Source organism: Carlito syrichta, unplaced genomic scaffold (assembly GCF_000164805.1).
Source record: "Carlito syrichta isolate Samal-C Ts95f unplaced genomic scaffold, Tarsius_syrichta-2.0.1 Scaffold308224, whole genome shotgun sequence".
Taxonomy (NCBI): Eukaryota; Metazoa; Chordata; class Mammalia; order Primates; family Tarsiidae; genus Carlito; species Carlito syrichta.
The window spans coordinates 263848-286573 of NW_007252320.1; the positions used below are offsets into that span (position 1 = coordinate 263848).

The 22726-nt window shown below is 39.2% G+C and overlaps 1 protein-coding gene across 1 annotated transcript in view; it reads left to right on the forward strand.

Annotated features, from left to right (window-relative positions):
- The window catches only part of DCLRE1C (DNA cross-link repair 1C), a 36717-nt gene extending 14258 nt beyond the window's left edge, over window positions 1-22459 (forward strand). The window contains 6 exon segments of the mRNA XM_021716169.1: window positions 529-665; window positions 1514-1568; window positions 5494-5582; window positions 7944-8038; window positions 21139-22023; window positions 22026-22459. Coding sequence (XP_021571844.1) covers window positions 529-665; window positions 1514-1568; window positions 5494-5582; window positions 7944-8038; window positions 21139-22023; window positions 22026-22135 — 1371 coding nt within the window. The 3' untranslated portion in view covers window positions 22136-22459.
- Window positions 22460-22726: the final 267 nt, after the last annotated feature.

Sequence of the window (22726 nt, forward strand, 5' to 3'; positions counted from 1 at the left end):
AACCAACCCCCCCAGACCATTGGAGAGTGAGTTGCAGACTTCATAGCACTTCACTCCAAATCTTGCATTCTGTTATCTCTTGAGAATAACATTCTCCTGCATCAGCATAATGTGATTCCCCAACTCAGGAAATTTAGGGTTGCTACAATACTATTAGCTCGTATACAGCTCATATCCAAATGTCCCCAATTGTCCAGTGGTATCCTCTATAGCTTGTGGGATGGGGTGGTGGGGGCATCCGGGATTTAATAAGGGCCACACACTGCATTCAGTCAGGCCTAAAGGGTCTCTTTTGACGCACATCATGTCTCCAGTCTTTTGCTGCTCTATCTTCACCTGAAAGGTTTTGAAGAGTCAGGCCGGTTGTTTTGTAGAATGTTCCTCAGTTTGCCATTCTCATTGTTTCCTCGTGTCTACCTTTTTTTTCATGTCTGAAAACGTATCTACTTTTGTTTTTGAGACCCTGTCTACCAACAGATTTGTTGAAAATGTAGAACTGCTTTTCTATTTTTTAAAAATCTTTTTTAGGCAGAGGAATATTTTCAGTGGAGCAAATTACCCTGTGGAAATACTTCCAAAAATAGAGTTCCACTGCACACAATCAGCATTAAGCCATCCACCATGTGGTTTGGAGAAAGAACCAGAAAAACAAATGTAATTGTGAGGTAAGAAAGCGACATCACAGGTCTTCTGAGAGAAACCTTGTTTCAAGAGAAATTATCTGATTTAATTTAGTTTAAATGCAGTCTAGCCTAAGCCCAAGAAGAGGATATATTATAATTATGGGAAATAATTTTTTTTTCTTTTGAGATGAGGTCTCACTCTGTCATCCGGGCTGGAATGCAGTGGCACAATCACGGCTCACCGCAGCCCCCACCTCCTAGGCTCAGGTGATCCTTCCACCTCAGCCTCTCAAGTGGCTGGGACTACAAGCATGTGCCACCATGCCCAGCTAATGAAAAAAAAATTATTTTTGTAGAGGTAAGGTCTTGTTATGTTATCCAGGCTGACCTTGAACTCCTGGGCTCAAGCAGTCCTCTCACCTTGGCCTCCCAATGTGCTGAGACAATAGGCATGAGCCACTGTGCCCAGTAGAAAGAATCTCTGAAATTTAAACTTTATTTAAACTGAGGGGATGCTGCTTCCAAACCTATCATAATCTCATTAGCCAGTAAATCCTGAGGTTATAGTAGTTAGGTAGGTAGTAGGGTACCGAGGGTATCCGAGTGCTAGGCTAAGAGTTATAAGCTGATGTCATAGGGGACAGAAACCCTTGGTGGAGTAGAAGTTACCTTCATGGTCATCATATCTTAGCAACATTTCCTTAACTTTGGCTGTACAGAATGTCTACAACAGACTTCCATTTCTGGAAAGAGTTCATTCCTATCATAAGAAGAAATTCCCAAGTTAGGGTGATTTCATACTGAAATAGCCACTGAAAAGGGTCCAAGTTTAGAACTCGGATTAGTTTTGCTAAATGACCTTGTAATTCTGTGTTTTCATTTCCCTTTAGGACTGGAGAGAGTTCCTACCGAGCTTGTTTTTCTTTCCACTCCTCCTACAGTGAGGTAAGAGGATCTCACATACTCACAACCCTGACTGCTGTCTGTTCTGCATGGTTGACGGTAGTTCCCTTGACTTGCAGACGTATCTCTTTTTCTATTTTTGTTTGTTTGTTTTTGTTTTGTTTTGTTTGAGTTGGAGTCTCACTTGGTCGCCCAGACTGGAGTGCAGTGGCCGCTCCCGGCCACCGCAGCCTCGACCTGCTGGGCTCCGGCGATCCGTCCGCCTCAGCCTTCTGCGTAGCTGGAACTACAGGTGCGCGCTACCACACCCAACTAATTTTTGATTTATTGTAGAGATGAGGTCTCGCCAAGTTGCCCAGGTGGGTCTCGAACCCGCGGGCTCAGGCAATCCACTCACCTCAGCCTCCCAAAGCGCTGGGATTACAGGCTGAGCCACCGAGCCTGGCTGTCTTTTTCTATTTAAATCTCATTTCCTTTCAGCTTTTCTCCTAATTATAGTCGATCCTCATTATTCACCGATTCCATGTTTGTTTGCCTACTCGCTGAAATTTATCTATAACCTCAATATCAGTACTTGTGATCATTTTCATACTTGTAGAGTGGCAAAAATTCTGAGTTGCAAGACATGCATGTTCCTAACTCAGATTGGACAAGGGAGTGCTCTGCCTTTTTATTTCAACTTTCATACTATCAACAAGTATCTTTTTAGTGGTCTGATCAGTGCCATATTTTTTTTCATGTTTTTGGTTTTTTTGGTGATCTTACTGTTTAAAATGGTGCCCTCCTATCCCCTCCAAGAGTGGGGGCTCATGCCTATAATCCCAGCATTTCGAGAGGTTGAAATGGGAGAACTGCTTGAGCCCAGGAGTTGAAGACCAGCCTGGGCAACATAGTGAGGCCCTATTTCTTAAAAAAAAAAAAAAAAAAAAAAGGATGCCCTCCAAGCCTGGTACTGAAGTCCTATCTAGTGTTCCTAAGCACAAGAGGGCTGTGATGTGCCTTGTGTTAGGTAAGCTTTTTTCAAGCATCAGATCAGTTGTATTGCTCTTGGCCATGAGTTCAATGTTAATGAATCAACAATATATATTAAATAAGGTGTCTTTAAACAGAGACACACATAAAACAAGGTTAGGTATTGATTGGTTGACAAAAACCGTGTTGCCAGAGGCTTGCAGGAATCTAATTCTGAATTTCCCCTAGGAGCAATGGTTCATTATTTGCTAACTCAGTATTTGTGGTGGCTTCATAGAATAGAGCTACTGCAAATAAAGACTGTGTTAAAGTTTTAAGGCAGGCAGTTGATGAAAGGGAATCAACTTGTCCAAGTGAGAGAGCTCCTCTATTGGGAGTCTCTTATATCCTGTGGTCACTTCATCCTTGAGAAGTGGTGAAGTCATATCTAGACCTATTTCTCATACAGGCCTGACCTTTCTTTTTCTTTATTTTCTTCAAAAGTTTTAGATCTCTACCAGCCTCAGCTTTGATTGTGTAAGTCAAGTAGGTGGTGGACAAGCAAGTAATCATTTCTATTTGCATGCCTACTCTGAAGGTACAAAAGAAACTGTTTATGAAAAATAGCTTTAAAACGCTCAGCTTCACTTGTCATCAGAGAAATAAAAATCAAAACTACAGTGAGATACCACCTCACAGCAGTCAGAATGGCTGTCATTAAAAAGTCAAAAAACAACAGGTGTTGGTGAGGCTGAAGGGAAAAGGGAACATTTCTACACCGTTGGTGGGAATGTAAAATAGTTCGACTTTGTGGAAAACAGTGTGGCGGTTTCTTAACTAAAAATTGAGCTATCATTCAATTCAGCAATCTCATTTCTGAGAATATACCCAGAGCAACATAAACCAAAAAGACACCTGCACATGTATGTTCACTGTAGCACTATTCACAATAGCAAAAACATGGAACCAACCCAGATGCCACCAAAAGTGGACTGGATAAAGAAAATACAATACATACATATAATGGAATACTATGCAGCCATAAAGAACAAAATCATGTCATTTGCAGCAACACGGATGGAAAACATCATTCTAAGTCAACTGTCACAGAAACAAAAACTGACTAAACATTGGGCACGTGGGCATAAAGGTGGGAACTACTAGTGGGGAGAGGGAGGGAGTGAGGATAAGGGGCACAGAACCACCCACGGGGTCCTTAGTCTACTGTCAGGGAAAGAGAGGGCTTTCTAGAAGCTCAGACTTCATGTGCTCACAATTTACTTATATAGCAAATCCTCACATGTACCCACAACTCTAAAATAAATTTTTAAAAAAATACCCAAAGAGTAGATCTTCCTGCCTTTGCCTTGTCTTAATGAAAGTAGCCATTCTATTTTTATAGAAGAGTTACTGGTAACTTCTGGGTTCCTGCCTCTTTTGATTTGGTCATTTGGAAGCTGCATACTAATAATTACTCTGTGTCGTGTCTCTCTCTCTCCATATGTAGAAGGGAACAAAAATCTTCGTGTCATCATCAATTTTGTGGTAGATAATTTGTTGAATGGTACACCATGTACCAGGCTAAGCACTCTGTGTGCATTCTCTCATTTATGCTTTTAGATGAAGAATCTAGGACTTAGAGACATTAGGTAACTTGACTGAGATTTCAAGCTCGCCAAGATGTAATAAACACCAAAGCTGAAGTTTGTCAGAGTTGTAGAGATGTTTTGAGGAGTAGGGACAGAGTTCCTCTGTTTAGCATTCTGAATTCTGCAGAAAATCAAGGTATTTGTGAAATTTTTGAATGTAATTGTGCCTGTTTAGAATTAATTGTTGGTTCCTAATGATCATATAAGAAAAAAGAATTGCTGGGAAAGGCAGTCCTCTGTGTACAGTCTTGCCCCACTGGCTACATAAGAAAGGACCTTGGGCCTGGAACACTTCCTTATGGAGAGACAGAGCGCACACAGCCAGTGCCAGCTTATTGCCTTGTGTGGAAACATCTTTCTCTGTTTCAAACTCAACGTGTACTCCTTTGTTCTGCTTAAGCCTGTACGTCAGTGGCCCTCAGGCACACCTCAGCTTTCAGATTGTCATATTTCAGACCCTGTGACTAGGGGCAGAGAGACACCTTCCTGTGCATCAGGAGAAGGGGCACATAGGCAAAGTGCCCTGTTGATTGCCCCTTAGGCCATGGGGCAACAGCCCACCTTGTTGGAACTGATCTTGCTCTTGTTCTGTCTGTTCTCTTAAGTAAGGCGTTGTACTAACCAGGGCTTGACTACATTGTGTTTTCCTTGCTGATTCTGACACCAAGAGGCATTGGCATTGGGCAGAAGTGTTTGGATCCTCCCACAGGTAGTAACCAGTACATGGTGTTTTGGTTCATGGTACTCAGCAAGAATAAACCATTAGAACAAAGCAGGTAACCTCAGAGACACAATTCCCTCGGTATTGCTAATGATAATATTTGTAGGAAGAAAGAAATACAATTGTCTTTTAAGAGACAAGGTCTCACTAGATCGCCCCTCCTGGTCTGGGACTACAGGTATACACCATTGCACCTGGCTAAAAAGTGCAATTCTAACACTTTGTTTCCTTATGTGTATTATAGTTAATACTCAGCTAAATTCCAACTCACTTGAAAGGGGATTTGTTGAACACAGGCAACTAATCTTCGTGGACAAGGAAACTAATATATTTAAAAATATAGACTCCTCAGATCCTATTAATCAGTGATTCTCAGCTCTTCCTCTGGAACAGAATTGCCTGGGGTACATTTAATCTATGGATTCCCAGGCTCCTCACTATAGTTTAGCATCCAAAGGACTTTTGGGAAGAAGGTCTGGATGTAAGGGTGTTCCTTTTTCCTAGGGTGATCCCCATGTGCACCCAGCATTGAGAACCACAGTCATGGAGATTTCTGCTTTTCTTTCCCCGATCTCTCTTTATCTCTGCTAACACCTCAGTTTTTCACTGTGAAGAGAATTGACCCATTTTATTTTTCTTTATCTAGATTAAAGATTTCTTGAGCTACATCTGTCCTGTGAATGTGTATCCAAATGTTATTCCATTAGGCACAACTATGGATAAAGTTATAGAAATGTGAGTATTTATTACTTGTGGAACATTCTGGATAGTTTTGCCTGAATGTTTTCAAATCTAGAACCTCCTTTTCTTGTGACATTTCTAACTTCTCTTCATTTCTGTTTTTTCCTGTCATGCTTCCTTTAGTTTACAGTGTGGCAGAAGGTGCAAGCAGTATCGTCAGTTTGTCTTGTGCTGCGTCCAGCTTCCCCATTTACTAGCAATGTGATCTTGGCTGGATCACTTCTCTGAGACAGCCACTTTGAATTGGCAAAATAGGAATATTCATGCCTACTTGTTGGGTTTCTCAAAAATGTGGAGATAATGTATGAAAAGAACCTGGCAAGCTGGGTGCGGTGGCTCAAGCCTGTAATCCCAGTGCTTTGGGAGACTGAGGTGAGAGGACTGCCTGAGTCCAGGGGTTCAAGACCAGCTTGGGAAGATTGGTGAGACCCTGTCTCTACAATAAATCAAAAAATTAACCAGGCATGGTGGCACACACTTGTAGTTCCAGCTACTGAAGCGGAAGGATCGCCTGAGCCTAGCAGGTTGAGGCTGTGGTGGTTGTGAGCATGTTACTGCATTCCAACCTGGGTGACAGAGTGAGATTCCAACACAAAAAAAGAAAAAGAAAAAAAAGAAAAGAAAACTACCTGGCATAGTACTAAGCATGTGGTCAGTTAATGTTACCTTACTGAATGGATAAGTGAAAGTCAAAGAAGAGGTGAGACAGTATAAAGCATATTTTACTACAGTATTGCCACTTTTTCATCTCCCCTTTGGGTTTCATTTATGCATTCATTAAAAATTTCTTTAGTGCCAGCTATATGCTAAGTGCTATACTTGGGATCCAGGTTGACTGAGACATACCGTGGCCTAGTGGAGCCCCAGTCTTGGTAGGAGGCATGCTGTACACAAGCTATTGTGGGTGCAGGAAGAGACGAGGCCTGGTGTCAGGAAATCTGCCCAATGAGGACATACAGCACCAGGCTAGCAAATGTCATTCCAGTAGGCACAACTGTGGATAAAGTTATAGAAATGTGAAAATGGGATTCAAGAGCTCTGGAGAGAGGCCTGGGTTGGAGACACAGATTTGGAGTTGGCAGTGCAGATGATAACTGAAACCACAAGGACAGAGGAAATCAGTAGCAGGGCATGAGGAAGGATCACAGAGATGAGGCCAGAGCACCTGGGCAGCACATTTAAATAATGAGTGGAGAAGGAGGAGCTGGGATGAGATGGAGACAGAGGAAAGCAAAGGAAAGTATCGTGTGTCAAATCCTTGAGGAGTCATATAGGGATTACCAAGTGTCCCATTACCTTGTAATTAGGTCATTTGTGGGTGCTCAGTGAGAGCAATTTCAGTAGTCTTATGAGTTAGAAGCCAGATTTCAGTTGCTTGAGAAATGGGTAAAAAGTGAGGAAATGAAGACTGAGGATAGACTATTCTTTACAAAGTTTGACAGTGAAACTTACAGACAAGATTGTAACTGAAGGCAACAGAGAATCTTAAAATAGCTGAGACTTAAATATGTCTGATGGAACTAGAATATAAACAAACATGAATGTACTTAAGAATCACTTGGGGCGCTTGTTAAAATGCATGTTTCCATCTTGCATTTCTATCAGGCAAGTCTGTTGTAGATAGGTGCTGGAGCTTTGAACAGTTACCCAAGCAGCACAGCTGAAATAACTGCAAAGACAGTAGGAACAGAGCTCCTGGAAGGTTGAAGGGATGGAGCCAGAGAACAGTTGTGGACCTGAGAACAGGAACCAGGATGTAAAACGAGTTAGCTCTACCTGAGCTTCAGTTTGGGAGCTTAATTGCTCTGTTCCAGTGGTATGTTATAGACATTCTAAATAGCAGTGAGGTCCTTGCAAAGGGGTAAGACACATTCAAATGATATTTCTGTGCCATTTTGTATTTGGTCTCCACTGTGTCTCAACTTCCAGCCTAAGCACCTAGAAGAAAGAGATCAAATTTGTGAGATTCTTGCAAGATGTAAGTAAATCCCATTAAACAGAAAAGGGGAAGCAGCTAGCCATACTGTATTCCCTGAATGCCAGAAGGTGTCACTGTATTACTTAACCGATTGTTAGGATAGCAACTGGCTTGTTTGCATTGCAAGAGCCAAGATCCAAGTTTTGCTTTAAGTCTCCTGAAGATGTTTCCCTCAGACCTAACAATTAGACACCTGCCATTTTACATTTAAGTGCTTGTATTTACCACTGCATTATATTGAAGTGGTTTTTAATGATTAAACATTGCTTTTCAGTTGTGTGATTCCCTGAGGTCAGGTTTTTATAATCTCTATCAGTGATGCTTACCTTCCAGCAGTTTTTCCTAAAGGAAAAATAAAATATTCTGATTCATTTCAGCTTAAAGCCTTTATGCCGATCTTCCCAAAGTATTGAGCCAAAGTATAAACCACTGGGGAAATTGAAGAGAGCTAGAACAATTCACCGAGATTCAGGTAAGATGAATGGTCCTGGGCTCAGAGGTATGGAACTCACGCCAAGTCCAGGGTTCTCTGCTCTAGTAGAATTGGCCTTGAGTAGAATGGATCCGGGACCCACTATAGGTCAGACTTGTTGCATGGTCCTAGGAAGTGCTTTGCCTTCCTGTCTTTAGCCTGTAAAATCAGAAGTCTGTGCTCCTTTTCAGGTTTAAAACAAGTGGTGAAAACTGTGCCATATTGCATGGTGTTCTCAGCTTTCTGGAAATATGCTCTTAAGACTTGTATAGGCCATAATGAGGAGATGAATTGTTACCCTAAAACATTCCCTGAAGATACCAGTAAATACTGATATTGGAGACTTTCCTTGTCATCATTTTTTTATCAGATTGACAAGTAGTGCTTGTTTTTTTTTTACCTTACAGACATGCGGTACAATTCAGGGTTAGGTATACAAATATTCATTATGTAAGTACCCTTGTTGATGAGGTGTGCCCCCCTCTCCCACTACTGCTAATCCCACCTCCCCCCAGCAATTTCCCACTACTGCCAACCTTTTTCTCTCCCTCCTCCCTTTTCTTTCTTTCTTTCTTTTTTTGTGTCAGAGTCTCACTATGTCACCCAGGCTGAAGTGCAGTGGCAGGCTCACGGTTATCGCAGCCTCAACCTGCTGATCCTTCTACCTCAGCCTTCCAAGTAGCTGAAACTACACGAACGCACCACCACACCTGGCTAATTTTTTGATTGTAGAGACGAGGTCTCCCCAAGTTGCCCAGACTGGTCTCCAACCTGTGGGCTCAGGCAATCCTCTTACTTCGGCCTCCCAAAGTGCTGGGATTATAGGCATGAGCCACCACACCCGGCCTGCCAATCCCTTTCTTATAGTATTATAATTGTTCACGGTCTGCTTATGAGTGAGAACATGTAGTACTCAGTTCTTTGTTTCTGTGATAGATCACTGTTATAGACTCTAAGTTCATCCAAGTTCCTGTGAAGTTCATAATTTTGTCTTCTACCTTCTTTCATCACTACTTTCGTTTTTCAATGAGGACAGAGGTAAGCTCTGAGGTAGAAAGCAGAACTTTAGATTTTGAGAAAAGCTCTGTTGCTTTACAGCAGTCAGATTTAGTGGTTAGAATTCTTGTTTTTCATTTCTTTGGTGAAGAACCAGTTACTGTGCTGTGCAGGGAATACATGACCAAAACAGACTAGGTAACGATACTATTTATTGCATCTACTACCTGGCAGGTATTGTGCTAGGTCTTTTACATATGCTATAGTTAAACCTCTAAACAAATGTACGAGGGGTACCATCCCAATTTTACGAGGGAACTGAAGTTTAAAGAGCTAAGTAAAGTCCCTACGGTCTAGAAGGGAGTAAGTGATAGGGCTGGGATTCTCATCCAGGTCCGTCTCATCTCTGCCTCCACATTTCTGCTTATTTAGAATCTAATTTGAAAACTTTTAGATGCCAATTCCAGGACTGACATGGTAAGCTGAAAGAAAGTTCATTTGTTTTGGTTTCACTGTTTAAAACGTTCTAGGAAGATAGTTCCACTCACTTCAAATGTTAACTCTATCATGTAATGCATCTTCTAATCCTTACAAATTTAGTTTTATGCATTTTTAAAAACAGCTTTTATATTGTTTTTTCATATTGTTTTTACAGAGGTGTAATTGATATGCTGTAAATTGCATGTTTAAGGTGTACGATTTGATAAATTTTTATATACCCCTGTGCTTGAGAGACCATGACTAAAATTACCAAAACTATCCACCACCCTAAAATTTCCTTATGCCACCTTGTAATTCCTCCCTCTTCTCACCCATGCCAAGGCAACCACTGATTTGCCTTCTGTTCGTATAAATCTGTTTGCATTTTCCAGCATTTTATATAATAGAATGATACAGTATGTCTGGCTTATTTCACTCTGCACATTGGAGATTCTTTCATGTTGTTGCATATATCAATACTCGTAGTACATTCTTATTGATTAGTCTACTGCATGGATACACTACAATTTGCTGATCTCTTTACCTGCTGCTGTACTTTTGAGTTGTTTCCAGTTTTGGGTTATTATACAGAAAGCTGCCATGAACATTCATGCACAAACTTTTGTATAGACATAGGTTTTCATACCTGTGAGTGGGTCAAATGGTAGCTGTGTCTTTAGGAAACTGCCAAATGTTTTCCAAAGTGGACCATTTTGCATTTCCACCAGAAGTATATGAGAGTTCTAGTTGTGCCACATTGTCGCTATGATATGTTCCTCATCTGTCAGTTCTAGTAGCTTCTTTGTAGATTTCCTTGCATTTTCTTTGTAGGTTGTCATATTGTCTATGAATATAAACAAGTTTACTTCCTTTTCAGTAAGAATGTTTTTATTTTATTTTCTTGACTTATTGAACTGTCTAGATTCCCATTGCAATGTGGAATAGAAATGGCAAGAATGGGTCCCGTTGCCTTGTTTCCAGTCTCAAGGAAAGAGCATTCATTCTTTCACCATTGAGTATGATGTTAGGCGTAGGCTTTTCATTGATGCTTTTCATCGGGCAGAAATTTCCTTCTGTTCTTAGTAGGCTGAAAAGTTTTTAGTCAGGAATGGATATTGGATTTTGTCAAACACACTTTCTGCATTTATTTACTACATTGGAAAATATAGTTTATTTAAAAAGTAAATTAGAGATGATTCACCTCCCCAAGGAAGGGGAGGGGCCTCTTTCTGCATTTACTGAGATGATCATATTTTTCTTTTTAGTCTGTTAATACAGTGAGTTGCACTGAGTTTTAAGTACTAAACCAACCTTACATTTCTCCAGTAAATCCCATTTGGTCATAAGACATTATCCTTCTTAGATATTATTAGACTTGATTTGCTAAAACTGTTAAGAAGTTTTTTATTTATGTTCAGGAGGAATATTGATCTGAAGTTGTTTTGTCTTTTTTTTTTGGTTTTCTTGTAATATCTTTTTGTGGTTTTGGTATCAGGATACTGCTGGTCTCGTTGTGAAATTTTCCTTTATCTTCTATTCTTTGGAAAAGTTAATGAAGGATTGACATTGTAACTTTCTGAAATGACAGGTAGAATATACCAGTGAAGCCATCTTGGTCAGGAGTTTTCTTTGAGGGAAGGTTTTAAACTACAGATTTGATTTAATAAGGACATGACTATTCAGATTATTTTTTTCTTGAGTAAACTTTGGTAATTTGAATCTTTCAAATAATTTGTTCATTTCATTCAAGTTGCTGAATTTTTTGGCATAAACGTGTTCATAATGGTGTCTTATTCTTTTAATATGTGTAGAATTTAGTGATATTAACTTTCACTCCTGAGACCAGTAATTTCTGTCTTTTTACATTCTTTTTTACTCTAACTAGAAGGTTACCAACTTTACTGATCATCTCAAAGAATGAGCTTTTGGTTTTATTGGTTTTCTTCTTCTCTCTTTTTGGGGAGGATTATTTTCTGTTTCACTGATTTTCATTCTGATTATTTCATCTGCTTACTTATTTGCTCTTCATTTTAAAATTTCTTAATGTGGAAGCAGACGTCATTGATTTGAGACCTATTTTTTCTTATAGGCAATTTCTAGAAATTTTCCTCTTTGGCAGTGTCCCACAAATTTGTCTTGTTTCATTTTCATTCAGTTCAAATCATTTTCTAATTTTTCTTCTTTGATACATGGATTATTTAAAAGTTTGTTATTTTGTTTCTGAATTTTGGAGAATTTGTTCAGAGATCATTCTGTTTTTATCTAATTTAATTTTATTGTTACTAGAGAACATACTTTGAATGACTTGTTGAGATATGGTCCAAAATATGGTCCCTCTTGGTAAATGTTTCATGTGTACTTGAAACTTAAAAGAAATGTGGGTACTACTACTGTTGTTGGGTGATATGTTTTGTAAAGACAATTAGGTTAAACTATTGATAATGTTCAAGTTTTCTATATCCTTGCTGATTTATTTCTATCAGTTGAGAAAAGGGTGTTAAAATCTCCAATTATGCCAGATGCGGTGGCGCAAGCCTGTAATCCCAGCACTTTGGGAGACCGAGGCAAGAGGATTACCTGAGCCCGTTGGTTCGAGACCAGCCTGGGCGACATGGTGAGATCTCGTCTCTACAATAAAATAAAAAATTTAGCCGGGCACGGTAGAATGCATCTGTAGTTCCGGCTACTTAGAAGGCTGAGGCGGAAGGATCACCAGAGCTCAACTGGTCGACGCTGGGGGTGGCCATGAGCATGCCACTGCAATCTAGCCTAGGTGACGAAGTGAGAATCCAACTCAAAAAACCAAAACAAAACTCCAATTAAAATTGTGGATCTGTCTATTTCTCCTTGCAGTTCTATCAAGTTCTGTTTCATCTACTTGAAGCATTGATCCCTTTATCTTTAGGAAATGACTTTCTCCCTGGTAACATTTTTAGTTCCACAATTTACTTTCTCAGATATTTATACAGCCACACCATTTTACTTTCATTGGTATTAGTATATTTATCTTCCCATCTCTGTATTTTTTATCTTGTCTTTATATTTAAAGTGGGTTTCTTGTAAGCAGTGTATTGTTGGGTCATTTTTGTAACCAATCTGATACTTTTTTGCCCTTTAATTGGCATGCTTAGACCAACTGTTTAATGCAATTATTGTTAGTTAGGTTTAAATTTATCATCTTGCTATTTGTTTCATTTGTTCTTTTTTTTTTTCATTCTCTTCAACATAATGACTTTATTTCCTTTGAATATAAATCCAGAAGTAGGATTGTTGGATCATATGATAGTTCTATTTTTAATTTTGGGGGGGAAGTTCTATACTGTTTTCCATAATAGTTGTACCAATTTACATTCCCATCTGTAGTGTACAAGAGTTCCGTTTTCTCCACATCCTTTCCAATATCTTTGGGTAATAGCCATTCAAACAGGTAGGACATACCTTATCACACTTTCATTTGCATTTCTCTGATAATTAGTAACATTTGTCCATTCATTAATAGGATTCCAGATATATTTTATTAACCCCGTATCAGATGTGTGGCTTACAAATATAAACTCCCACTTGGTAGATTCTCTTTACTGTTGTTTCCTTTGGTATGTAGAAGCCTTACATAATGCAATAGCATTGGTCTCTTTTTGCATTTGTTGCCTGAGCTCTGGGGTCATATCAAAAGAAATCATTGCTCAGACCAATGTCAAAGAGCTTTTTCCTTATATTTTCTTCTAATAGTCTTACAAATTCAGTTCTTACATTTAAGTCTTTAATCCATTTTTATTTTTATACATGATGTGAGATAAAAGTCCAAATTCATCCTTCACTATGAGCGTATCTTGTTTTACCAACAATATTTTTTGAAGAGACCATCCTTTGTCCACTGTGTAGTCTTGCCACGTCTGTCAGAGACCAGTTGACCATATGTGTCTGGATTTCTGGATGCTTTTGTTCTTTACTTCTTTTTCGACCAAGTGAATACCAATAGATTCTATTTCATCTCTTGTTGCCTTACAGGCTGTACCTCCTTGATTTATTATTTTAGTGGCTTACAGTACAGTTGTCCCTTGGTATCCAAGGGGGATTGGTTCCAGGACCCCCTAAGAATACCAAAACTTGCAGATGCTCAAGTCATATAAAAAAGTGTATTACTTGCATCTAACCTATGCACACCATCCTATATACTTTCTATCATCTCTAGATTACTTATAATAACTAATACAATGGAAATGCTCTGTAAATAGTTGTATTGTTTTTAAAAATTTTTGTCAGTCAAATCTGTAATGTGGAACTCACAGATATAGAAGACCAATTATATACACCTTTAACCTATAACAGTGAAAATATAAATATTATATTACTTCAAGTATGGCATAAAAACCTTTTAATAGTATATTTCCATTTCTCCCCTCCCAGTCTTTGTAGTTATGTTTTACTTCTATGTTATAAATTCCACAATACATTACTATTTTTTTTGCTTTAAACTGTCAATTATTTTAAAGCTATATTGAAGTACAATTTATATACCAGAAATCTCATTCTTAAGGTGAACATTCCATGATTGTTAGTTTTAACAGAGTTGTGCAAAACTCACCACAATATAATTTCAGAGCAGTTCTAGCACCTGAAAGAGAAGCTTTATGCCCACTTCTAGTCACCCCATTACCACTCTCAGTCTTAGGCAACCACTAATGTGTGGTTTGTCTCTATAGATTTGTCTTTTCTGGACATTTTATGTAAGTGAAACACACATCCTTTCATGCCTAGCCTCTTTCACTTAATGTTTTCAAGGTTCACCCATGCTATGTCATCCCTTTTTCCATTGCTGTGCCAACCAATATTCCACTGTATAGGTATACCACATTTTATTTATCCGCTCACCAATTGATGAACATTTGGATTGCTATAAATAATTTTATGGAAATTCATGTACAAGCCTGGGCAACATAGTGAGACCTTGTCTCCGCAAAATAAAAAATAAAAAAATTAGCCAGGCATGGTCATGTGTGCGTGTAGCTCCAGTTAGTTGGGAGCTACTTGGGAGACTAAGGCAGGAGGATCACTTGGACCCAAGAGATTGAGGCTGCAATGAGCCATCAACATGCCATTGCACTCTAGCCTGGGCAACAAAGTGAGACCCCGACTCCAAAAAAAAAAAAAATACAAGTCTTTATGTGAATATGTTTTTATTTGTCTTGGGTACTTAGGAGAAGATACTTAGAACTTTTGAGTCTTAGTCTGCTTGGGCTGTCATAACAAAATATCACAGACTAGGTGGTTTAACAGAAATTTCTCACAGTTCTGGAGGCTAGAGGTCCAAGATCAAGATGCTAAGTTTCATTCTGAGGCCTCTTCTTGGGGCTTGTAGATGGTTGCCATTTCTTTTATACTTACATGGCCATTTTTTTTTAAATTAAAGAGTCTCACTCCGTCACCCAGGCTGGAGTGCAGTGGCACACTCACGGCCACCCCAGCGTCGACCTGCTGGGCTCCGGTGATCCTTCTGCCTCAGCCTTCCAAGTAGCCAGAACTACAGGTACACACTACCGCACCCAGCTAATTTTTGTATTATTATAGAGAGCAGGTTTTGCCAAGTTTCCCGGGCTGGTCTCGAACCCGTGGGCTTAGGCATTCCACTTGCCTTGGCCTCCCAGTGCTGGGATTACAGGCTGAGCCACCCAGCCTGGCCACGTCTTTTCTCAGTGCATGTGTATGGGGTGAAGGAGGGAACAAGTTCCCTTCTTATAAGGACACTAATCCTAACAGAGCAAAGTTCTGTCCCTTATGACTCCATTTAACCTTAGTTACTTCCTTAGAGACACCATTTCTAGATAACAGCCACACTGGGGGCTAGGGCTTCAACATATGAATTTTGAGGGGACACATTCAGTTCATAGTATCTGGTTTATCTGTTTTAACTAACTGCCAAAATTTCCCAAACCGATCACATAATTTTACATCCCTACCAGCAATATATGAAGATTTTAATTCCTTTACATATTAACAATTTGTATATTAATTATACCACTCTAGTGGGCATACAGTAGTATCTCATTGTAATTTGTTTTGTTTTGTTTTGTAGTCTCACTCTGTTGCCCAGACTGGAGTGTGGTGGCCACTCCTGGCCACCACAGCCTCGACCTGCTGGGCTCCAGCAATCCTTCCACCTGTCTTTCAGGTAGCTGGAACTACAGGCGCGCGCTACCACATCCAGCTGATTTTTTGATTTATTGTAGAGATGAGGTCTCGCCAAGTTGCCCAGGCGGGTCTCAAGCCCACGGGCTCAGGCTTTTTTTGTTTTTTAAAGTATAGTGACCTGATTATAGCTCATTGCAGCCTCAAACTCCTGGGCTCAAGTGATATTCCTGTCTCAGCCTCCACCATGCTTGGCTCATTTTTTTTTTTAGAGTTGGGGGTCTTGCTATGACACCAGGCTAGTCTTGGACTTCTGGCCTTCAGCAATCCTCTTACCTTCAGAGTAGCTGGGATTATAGGTTCCAGTCACTGCATCTGGCTCTCATTGAGGTTTTGATTTGTGTTTAGCTTCTTTTATGTCCTCATTGGCATTTATGTGACTTCTTTGGTGAAATGTATATTCAAACCCTTTGCCTTTAATTGTATTGATCTTTTTATTGAGTTGTAAGAGTTAATATAGTCTGTGTTTTCAGATATGACTAGCAAATATTTTCCCCCAGTTTACAGCTTGTCTTTTTCCTTTCTTCTTTTAGAATTTACAGGTTTTAAGTCCAGTTTGTCTGCTTTTTTTATTCCTTATGCTTTGGTGTCATATCTATCATTGCTTGATCCAGGATCACAAAAATTGACTCCCTTGTTTTGTCATTTGAGTCTGGTATTTTTTGGGGGGGGCATGGCATACATCTGGAATTTTACTTTGTTAGGTCCTACATAATTTTGGATTTCTGAAAATGTTATTGAACTTTGTTTTGACTTGTGACAAACATTTTTACAGTTTGATCCTTTTTTTGTTCGGCAGGACCAGAGGAACATTTAGCGTATGGCTAACTTTCCCCATTACTCAGGCAAGGCCCTTTTTGGTTCTCCTGCAAATGGCCATGGATTGTGGTTTTCCACTCTGGCTGTCGAGAACAGGCACTACTCCTGGCAATTTGTGAGTTCAGGGCACTGATTCCTTTTCCTTTTGAGTTGGGGTCTCACTCTGTCACATTATCACAGCTCACTGCAGCCTTGCCCTCTGGGTACAGCTGATCCTTCTCTCTCAGTCTCCTCAGTAGTTCTGACTACAAGTGCACCCCTACGCCTAATTTTTAATTTTTTTTTTTTTTTTTGGCAGAGATGAGGTCTTGCTATATTGCCTAGGTTGGTCGTGAACTCCTGGCTCAAGCAATCCTCCCCACTTCGGCCTCCCAAAGTGCTGGGATTGCAGGCATGAATCTCTGTGCCTGGCCTTTTCTTTTGAATCTTCCTTTGGCTACAGGTAGTTTCCTTGCAAGCATGTGTTACTCAGTGTGCCGGAACACCGAGGTGGGGGTTGGGCCTCTGCAGCTCTTCAGAGCTCTTTGTGCAGTGCTCTCCTCCCCAGTTCTCTGCTCTGTAAACTCCAGCCACCTTGACTCCATGACTCCCAGTTTCATCTCAACTCAGGTAGATGGGCTCTACCTGGATGTCCCCTTCGCGACTGGAATCTGTCACCGGTGAGCTGGGTAATCACAGAGCTTATCTGTTTCCCATTTCTCACATGTCATTTTCTCTTGTTGCTTCAAGTCCACTTTCTTGGCAGCTACTGTCTTTTGTATTTTGGCTTTAGTTGTTTCAGGTGAGAAGTTCAAGCTAGTCCCTGTTATTCCATCTTACCTGGAAGCACAAGTCCTTTCTTTGTTTGAACTTTTTACATTTTATGCATCCCCATCATCACACTTGTTTTGATGATAAATGTCTTTTTAGGTCAGGCCACTTGTTTAAGCTTTCTTTTTTAATTGACGTTTTTAAATTTTTTTTTTGAGTTGGAGTCTCACTCTGTTGCTCAGACTGGAGTGCAGTGGCACGCTCCCAGCCACCGCAGCCTCAACCTGCTGGGCTCCGGCAATCCTTCAGGCTCAGCCTTCCAAGCAGCTGGAACTACAGGCATGTGCTACCACGCCCGGCTAATTTTTTTTATTTATTGTAGAGATGAGGTCTCACCAAGTTGCCCAGGCGGGTTGCGAACCCGTGGGCTCAGGCAATCCACTCACCTCGGCTTCCCAAAGCACGGGATTACAGGCTGAGCCACCGAGCCTGGCTGACGCTATTTTTTTTAGCTTTGATTTTGTTCCTTCTAGATTCCTTAGGCTTTTTATTCTTGACTAATATGTGTATTACTGCAATAATTTTTATAGCTTTCCTTATATTAGTACAGATATAGATCTTTAAACGACCCTTTAGTGTTACTCTCTTTAGATGTAAACAACAGGTGTCATTGTAATATTTAATGTAGTCCATATATGTCATTGACTTTACAAGTATTAGTCTGTCCTGTGAGTGTGCTTTAAAAATCTCTGTGGTGATTTCTACAAATTTCTTGACCAGACTTTCAGATCTTTTAGTTTTGAAAATGTTTTGTTGAATCAAGTCAGTGTCAACATATAACTAGTGTTAAACCAGTTGCTTTAAGATGTGTTCTTGTCTCAAAATCTGACAGGCAATTTTGAAACCATTCTTCTTAGCCTCTTTTAAGAAGCTCTTTGTACTCTATGATGTTTTACCTTTATATATCTTAAAAGTTTACCAGTATTAAAATCCCCATAGACCACTTTTATAAAATTACTGTTTTGTTCCTCTTACAAATGTACTCACTGTAAATAACTGAGAAAATAGAAAGCTACACAGAACCATATAAATCTAAATTTTTTCTATTAGCATTATATTTGTTTTTTTCTATTCATGTATATATTCACAAGACTCAGAGAGGTGATGTTAAAAATGTTTAAAAAACAACATGTTATAGGAACCAGTCAATGAGACAAATAGTAACTGTAGTGCTGGAGCAATGTTCTAAACTTCTGTTCACAAGACTCTTTTAACTGGATTGGGAAAGGTGGATTGCAGTCCTTAGAGTAGGGCCCAGGGCAGTGGGGGACAGGAAGGATACTTGGGGGAGTCCAGGCAAGGAGAGGGTGAAAGTATCCTGGTAATGTAACAAGTGTAAGACTGTATAGGTGCCATACAGGGTGAAAAGCAGCTTAGATCACTTTTATATATATACACATACATATGTATTTTTTTCACTTCAAACATTTTATTGGAAATTTTTTCTTGTGGTGTTCTGCAAAGATCAATTAAATGGTTGCATGTTTTTCATTATGACTATATAATGGTATATTCAATCTGTTATACATTTAGGTTATTTTGAACTTTTCAGATTTATAAATAATGTAATAAACATTGTACATGTCTATTTTATATCACTTACTTTGGGCCTATATTGTAGAAATGAAGGCACTTAATATTACCTAGTTGCTTTTCAGTATGATTGAACAAATGTTTAAGGATGTCAACAATGCACGACGGTGCAAAGTACCTAGAAATCATTTGACGTTTGTCCCTTTTTTCATTGAGTTTAGGTGTTTTTATTATCATTTTGTGTAAATTCTCAAGGATCTCAACACTTTTATTATTTACTGTGACATTTTCTATTATATTCCTTTTCATTTTCATAGTTGTAAAATGCTATGTGGTCATAACAAAGAAAGTACATAATGTTAGAGAGTAAACTCTAAGAGCAGAAAAATTTTACTTGTTTTTCAGATACATATACATGAGATGTAAAAATGTTTTGACATAAGGAGGATTGTACAGTTGAAATGTACCATGATACTGGTATAAGTCACTGATCCAGAACACAGAACTATCCAACTTAGAGAAAATATAAAAACATTTCATAAAAAGATAACTTTGGCATACCAGTGGAGGAGCTAAAACAAATATGGCTTAAAATAAAGCCATATCCTGGACATTAGGATGACTCCAAATACAGAAGCTAGACATCTTAGTCACTTAAGTCCTTTAGGGAAGGTAAGATCAATTACAAACGCTAATAGAACACTGGACTTAAACAACAGGTTGGGCCTATGCAGTGGCACACCTCTTTCTCTGGGCATGTCTCCTCATTGGTTAAAAAAGAAGCTGGATAATGGTCTCTATGGTTCATTATTTTAGTGGCTTTAAAAAATGCAACATTTAGCTGCATCCTTTATGATTTGAAAAGGAGTTATCTTTTTAAGAAATAGGTTGTTGTAATTTAACACCAGATTCAGCAATAGAACCAGAAGTTGTCATGCACAGTATTCTCATGGGCATTTAATTCTTTTTCTAGATTAGGTGCCATTAGAAAGCAGGAAAAATATTTGTCTTTCCTCCAATTCCATGTCTTCACATTTTAATTTGTGGAAATTTTATATGTCCATTTATGAGAATATCATCCTATACATAAGGTTTCTCCATTTTAAGAATTTAAGTGGGCCGGGTAAGGTGGCTCAAGCATGTAATCCCAGCACTTTGGGAGGCAGAGGTGAAAGGATTGCCTGAGCCCGCAGGTTCGAGACCGGCCTGGGCAACATGGTGAGGCCTCGTCTCTACCATAAACCCCCCCCCCAAAAAAGAATTTAAGTGGACTGGGTTTACTATTTGTTGATACAGCATGCTTAAAAATCAGAAAAATGAATTCTGTTGACTTTTAGTTCTTGACACTCAATGTAGCTTATTCCATAGTTTGGCTAAATTTGACTTAGCCTGCATGTGTTCCCCAAGTATCTATCACAGCCCTGTGCAGTAGGGATCAATAAAATGCTTATAGAAGGAAAACATTAGGAAAAAAAATCAACTTGTCTTTTTACTAAATTGGCCAACCCACTGAGCATTTACTATTTACAGAGTACACAGGGTTTGCAAACCTCTCTTTTGGATGTTTTACAAACCTGGCTGATGAACAGAATCAGTTGCATACCTTAAAAAAACAAAACAAGGCTGAGCATGGTGGCTCAGGCCTGTAATCCCAGCACTTTGAAAGGCTGAAGCAGGGCTGCCTGAGCCCAGGAGTTCGAGAGACCAGCCTGGGCAACACAGCGAGATTGCATCTCTACAAAAAATAAAATTATCCAGGTACGGTGGCATGCACCTGTATTGCCAGCTACTCAGGAGGCTGAGAAGGGAGGATTGCTTGATACCAGTAATCTGAGGCTGTGGTGAGCCATGATCATGCCACTGCACTCTAGTCTGGGTGAGAGTGAGACCCCAAGTCAAAATTAAAAAAAAAAACAAAAATCAAATTATTTGGTCCTGCCTTCTTATGGGATTTAGTAAGTCTGGAATGAACTACAGAAAGCTGTATTCTTTCCAACAGCTTTCAATGTGACTGTAATGATCAGCCAGGTTTGAGAATGATTCATCTATACTCTCAACTGATAGTCTAGCATTATATAAAGTTGAAGGATGGTAGTTAAATTGCTCAGAATATCCCAAGTCTAAGGGACATTTAAATTTGTCTTTGAGTGATTTCCCTATTCTTTGCAATTCCAATGAAAAATGTCAGTAAATGCTACAAAATGGATTTTTTATTGAAAGCACAAATTGGCTTCCTTTGCCTTATTTCCTATAAACATGTTTTGTTTGTCCCACAGAAGAAGATGATGATCTTTTTGATGACCCTCTGCCAGTACCTTTAAGGCACAAGATTCCATACCAGCCATCTTTTCACCCTGAGGTATTTTCAGTGACTGCAGCATCCGAAAACCAGTCTGAAAAACTGAGACAAAACACAGGATTCTGCAAAGCAGAGAATACACAAAGCTCTCTTTTGGCAAACTTTGTAGATTGTGAAGAATCCAACAGTGAAAGTGAAGAATTAGACATCCCAACGTCATTGCAAGGAGATCTGTACTCTGTAACACTTGATCAGCAAAAAGCTGCTGGGGATGTACCACAGTGGGAAGTATTCTTTAAAAGAAATGATGAAATCACAGATGAGAGTTTAGAAAACTTCCCTTCCTCTACAGAGGCAGGGGGATCCCAATCACCAAAGCTTTTCAGTGACTCTGATGGAGACTCAACCCACATCTCCTCCCAGAATTCTTCTCAGTCAACACACATAACAGAACAAGGAAGTCAAGGTTGGGACAGCCAATCTGATACTGTTTTGTTATCTTCCCAAGAGAGAAACAGTGGGGATATTACCTCGGTGGACAAAGGTGGCAGTAGATCAAGAATCAAAGAGAATATTCCTGCCTCTCATATGGAAGAAAATGTACTTTGCCCAAAGGATACTTACTCTGACTTAAAAAGTAGAAATCCAGATGTAACTACAGTTCCTAATGTTGGAGAGCCAACTATTATAAGTGGTAGGAAACACATACCTGAGGAAAATAGTTTGCTAACTCTTAGCACAAATGCAAATTCACAGAGCTCCTCTGATTTTGAAATTCCCTCAACTCCAGAAGCTGAGCTACCTAAAAGAGAGCATTTACAACATTTATATGAGAAGCTGGCAACAGGTGAGAGTATAGTAGTTGAAAAAAGAAATGCTCACTCTTAGATATTTATGAATTAAGAACACTTAATCCTAGAATAACCACCAGAACATCTATACAAAGAGGTAATAATCAATGTCACAATAGATAATTTACAGTGGAATACTTCAAAATGTTTAGATAGCCTAATAGGTGGTAAAGAGGAAACAGAGGCACAAAAAACCAAGGAAAAAACAGAAAGCATATAAGATAGTAGACGTAAACCCAAACACGTTGATAATTAACATGAACTGTAAATGGTCTAACCACATCAATGAAAAGACAGACTCAGGAAAAAAAAATAGCCCAACTATATGTTATCTACAGGAATCGCAATTCAAATGGTATAGGTAGGTTAAAAGAATGGTAAAAAGACCGTAAACAAACAAAAGAAAGCTAAAGTGGCCATCAATATCAGACAATTTCCTAATGATGAAAGATCCAGTTCACTGAGAAGACATAAGAATCCTAAATTCATATGCACCCAGAAACAGCTTCAAAATACATGAAGCAAAAACAACTGAAAGGAGAAAGAGACAAACTAATGCACAATTACAATTAATTAGGGATTTTTAACACCCTTCTCTTAGTAATGAAACTAGTATATATACAGAAAATCAGCAAGAATATAGACCTGAACATCACTGTCAGCCAACTGGATCGAATTGATATTTACTGAACACTCTCCAAAACAGAATATATC